The 3,990-nt window shown below is 49.2% G+C and overlaps 1 protein-coding gene across 4 annotated transcripts in view; it reads left to right on the forward strand.

Moving 5' to 3' along the window:
- The window catches only part of FKBP1A (FKBP prolyl isomerase 1A), a 23,119-nt gene that overhangs the window by 10,997 nt on the left and 8,132 nt on the right, over positions 1-3,990 (forward strand). The window contains exon 1 of one of the 4 annotated variants that reach the window (XM_077767010.1): positions 353-416. The exons of 2 other annotated variants lie outside the window; for them this stretch is intronic. In XM_077767010.1, the coding sequence (XP_077623136.1) occupies positions 368-416 (49 nt within the window). In that variant the 5' untranslated portion in view covers positions 353-367. Of the gene's footprint in view, positions 1-352; positions 417-1,169; positions 1,195-3,990 lie in introns of those variants that run through there. One more of the 4 variants, XM_077767008.1, reaches the window with a different exon arrangement.

A 3,990-nucleotide genomic window follows, 5' to 3' on the forward strand; every position in this document is an offset into this window, starting at 1 on the left:
TCCATTGTGTAGATAAAGCACATCTTCTTGGTCCATTCGTCTGTTGATGGACACTTAGGTTCTCAACAATAGCCAAAACATGATTAGTCATTTAAAGGTGCTGACAGTAAAAGCTGCCATCCTGGGATCGCCCCTTAGATTGTGCCTGCCGCACCGGGAAGAGGTCTAAATATGGAAGCCTCTTGCTCGTCCTGTGGTTCTTAAAAGTCGTGCGGGCAGAGCCAGGCTTAGAGTAGTCATGAGTGCCGCCAGCCGGCGTCGCAGGTGCCAGGGGTGGAACTGAGTGCCATGGGGACACAGCACTTGGCATCCAGGCCCGTGACCTAAAGCTGCACACAGTCAGGAAAGACAAAAGTGAATTCTCGAGATGGAGAACACAGAGCCATTCCTGGGGGTTCGGGGGCCCCAAGGCACAGGTATGTGCATCGTCAGAAGGGAAGTCAGTCCCGCGCGGGGGGCGGGGGGTGCTGGTGGTGGTTTCTGCTCAGAGTGTGCTCTGGAGCTTAGAGTGTCAGCTGTCACGCCTGAACTGTAACCTCAGTTGCCTTCTCTCAGCAGAACGTGCTTTCTCTAGGAAATTGTGGCACTGGCGCGGCAGGTGGCTTCCCTGTCCAGGGGCTCCCGGTCCTGGCACACAGATGTCCAGAGTTAAAATGGGAGCAACTGCTGAGGCTTGACTGGCCGCCTGCTTTCCTTGCCCCCTCCCCGAACAGAGGAAGTCCCTCACCGTCCGCCGCCAGCTCGGGTGTAGGAGGCAAACGCCTGTAGGGTTTCAGTGAAGCACACTTTTGTCACTTTTTCCCTTTCAGAGAAACCCCCCAGTTTTGTAGAGGCATAATTGACATTCAGTAAACTGCCCTTGCTGAAGGTTTTCGTAAGTTTTAATGTGTCTCTTTGTGATCCTTCGAAACCTCCTCCTTCCCTCCCCAACAGTCACTGGTAGGCTTTTCTGTAGCAGCGCTTGTATTTTCTAAGGTTTTCGATATATGGAGTTGTACAGTGTGTACAGTACCCCCGCCTGGCTCAGCGTAATTATCTTGAGATTATTATGTTGCCCCACGTATCAGTAGTTCAGTCTTCTCCACTGCTGAATGGTTTCCTGTTGTGTGGATGTCGTTTATCTGTCCACCGGTTGGCAGATGTTTGGGCTGTTCTGGTTTTTGGCTGTTCCAAGCGAGGCTGCTATGGATATATGTATGTACGTCTTTTTGTGTGGACATAGTTGGTCATTTCTCCTGGGTGTTCAGCCAGGGTGAATGGAATGGCCGGGTCGTATGGGAGGCCCGTTTTCCACAGGGGTCCTTCCACTCGATATTCCCGTCAGCAGCGCGTGAGAATTCCAGTTCCTCCACATCCTCGCCAGGGCATGGTTGTGATCAGTCTTGTTAGGCGTACTCATTCTAATCAGCAGTCGTCTTGTCTCCTGGTGGTTTTAATTAGCCCCTTTTCAGGGAAGTATCTGTCCCAATCTTTTGCCCCTTTTTAACTGAGCTCTTTCTTTTCTTACTGTTGAGTCTTGAGAGCTCTTTACATATCCTGGGCACAAGTTCTTTATGAGATAGACGCTTTCCAAAGATTTTCTCCCAGTCTGTGGCTTGACTTTTCATTCTCTTAAAAGTATGTTTTAAAGTGCCGAAGTTTTCAGTTTTGACGAAGTTCAGCTTGTCCTTTTATGGATTGTGCTTTTTTTGGCCTCATATCTAAGAAGTCTCAGCCTAACCCACAGTCACTAAGATTATTTCCCTGTGTTTTCTTCTAGAAGTTTTATAGGTTTCATGTTTAGATTTTTTGGGTTGGCACGTGATTGTGATGTGAAGCATAGGTCCATGTTTTTACCTCTGGGTAGCCAGTTGTTCCCTCCCAGTGTCATTTTCGTCTCTGGGCGTTTAGTTTGGATCTTACTGTCCTTCCCTGCTAATTCCAACGTCTCTGTCAGCTCTGGGTTAGTTTCAGTTGATGGGTTAGTGCCTTCATTGTGGGTCGTGTTGTCCTGCGTTTTTGTGTGTGTGGTAATCTTTGGACGCTGGGCGTTGTGAATTTTACCTCTTGAGGTGCTGGGTATTTTTATTCCCATAAATAATCTTCTTGAGCTTTGTACTGGGAAGCACTTCAGTTTCTTGGAAGCAGTTTGATCCTCGTGGGTCTTGCTTTCATGATTTGTTATGTGGGTCTGGAGCAGTGCTCAGGTTGGGGCTGATTATTCCCCACTACTGAGCTGAGATCCTCCTGGTCCTACTCAGTGCGTCACAAGCCATCTGGCTAGTGGAATGGTCACTGATACCAGCTCTGTGTAAGCACTGGGCACCATCCCTTCTAAAGCTTGTGGGTAGTTCTTCTCCTGGCCTTCGTAGTTTCCTTAACTACGTGTGCTGATGAGTATTCGGCTGTAAGTTTCACTCTACACTCCTCTCCTTCCTGGTTTGTGTCCTTTGGACTCCGAGCTGCCTTGAGCTCCGTCCGGGTCCCTCTCCCTGGAAACGCCCAAGGCTGTGAGCTGGCCAGTCATAGGGCTCGGCTCGCCTTGCTGAGGTCCCATCTCTCGGGAATCGCTGTCCTCTATTGCAGTGTTCAGAGTCTTAAAGCCATGTTTTAGCTGTTATCTGGGTTGTTTCTCTGTGTCTCGCTCTCTTTTCATGAAGGAGGTTTTGTTTTGTGTTTTATTTTGTGCGTTTCATTTGGTTTTTGGTTTTTGTTTTTGTTTTGGTTATGTGGGAGGGTAAATCTGATCGCTGATACTCCACCTTTGCCAAAGCTATTTTGATGTCACGGTTTCTGTCATATTCTCATTCGGCACTGACCAGCCCAATTCCCACCCCAGAAAACAGGGTATGCACATTAATTTCTCCTATTTAACAGACACTGCTTCCTCCCCTACATCACCTCCTCACCTGGCCTGACAGCTTGCAGACATATATACGGTGGTCTTTTCCTCCCCGTTGGGGAAGCCCTCCTACTAGCCCCTCCCTGCCCCATAGCCTGTGTCAGTTGTGTGACCTCTTGCTTAGCTCTAGAGATCTTGTTTACCCCTCAGACTTAGATTATAAGATAACCCCTCCTCCGGCCTAAGGAACCCCACCATTACCAACACCACCCACCCTTCAGAAGATTTCTCTCTCCAGGAAATGGCAGTAGGTGAGATTGACAGGTAGTAACAGTGGTCTGAAGTTCTGGAGTGAGGCTCAGGTCCTCTTCCCAGGAGAAACAGCTCGTCTGAATCAGGGGAGGAGAATAAGGATCTTCAGCAAAGCTCCTGCTTACAGCCCTTTACGTAGAAATCCTTCTTGGTTTTTCTGGTTTCTTAAAATAGCAGGGAAAGGCTTTGTCCCTCAGTGTCTCAGAAAAACGAGAGATTGGGGGCTAGACAGACATGCTCCCAGACCCCCGGTCTCCGCCCTGAAGAGCGTCCACTTCTGCAGGTCAGCTCAGCAGCAGGTAGCACCTTGTGTGTCCCGCCTGGCACTGCTCAGACAGTAAGCATCTCACCTGCAGGCAGAGCAAGGTGGATGTGTGCGGCGTTTGGACGTAGCTTGGCAACGTACTTGCTCAGGCACAAGACGGAAGTGTAGGGAGTCTGTCCCTTACCCTGTGGTTCTTCACTGCAGTCAGAACATGATCTTGTCCTGGTCGAGGTCATGTTCATATTTGGCTGAAATAGGCTAGTTCTTTTGTAGGTAAACTATATATTTTTTTAATTTTTAAGAATGTTGGGGCGCCTGGGTGGCTTGGTCGGTTAAGCGTCCGACTTTCGCTCGGGTCATGATCTCGCAGTTGGTGGGTTCGAGCCCCGCGTCGGGCTCTGTACTGACTGCCAGCTCAGAGCCTGGAGCCAGTTTCAGTCTGTGACTCCCTCTCTCTCTGACCCTCCCCTGCTCAAGCTGTCTCTCTCTCTCTCCTAGAAATGAATAAAACATTAACAAATTTTAAAAAAAGAATGTTTGTTTATTTAGAGAGAGAGCAAGCACACGCGGGGGAGAGGCAGGCGGGTGGGAT

This window comes from Crocuta crocuta, unplaced genomic scaffold (assembly GCF_008692635.1).
Source record: "Crocuta crocuta isolate KB4526 unplaced genomic scaffold, BGI_CrCroc_1.0 scaffold15, whole genome shotgun sequence".
Taxonomy (NCBI): Eukaryota; Metazoa; Chordata; class Mammalia; order Carnivora; family Hyaenidae; genus Crocuta; species Crocuta crocuta.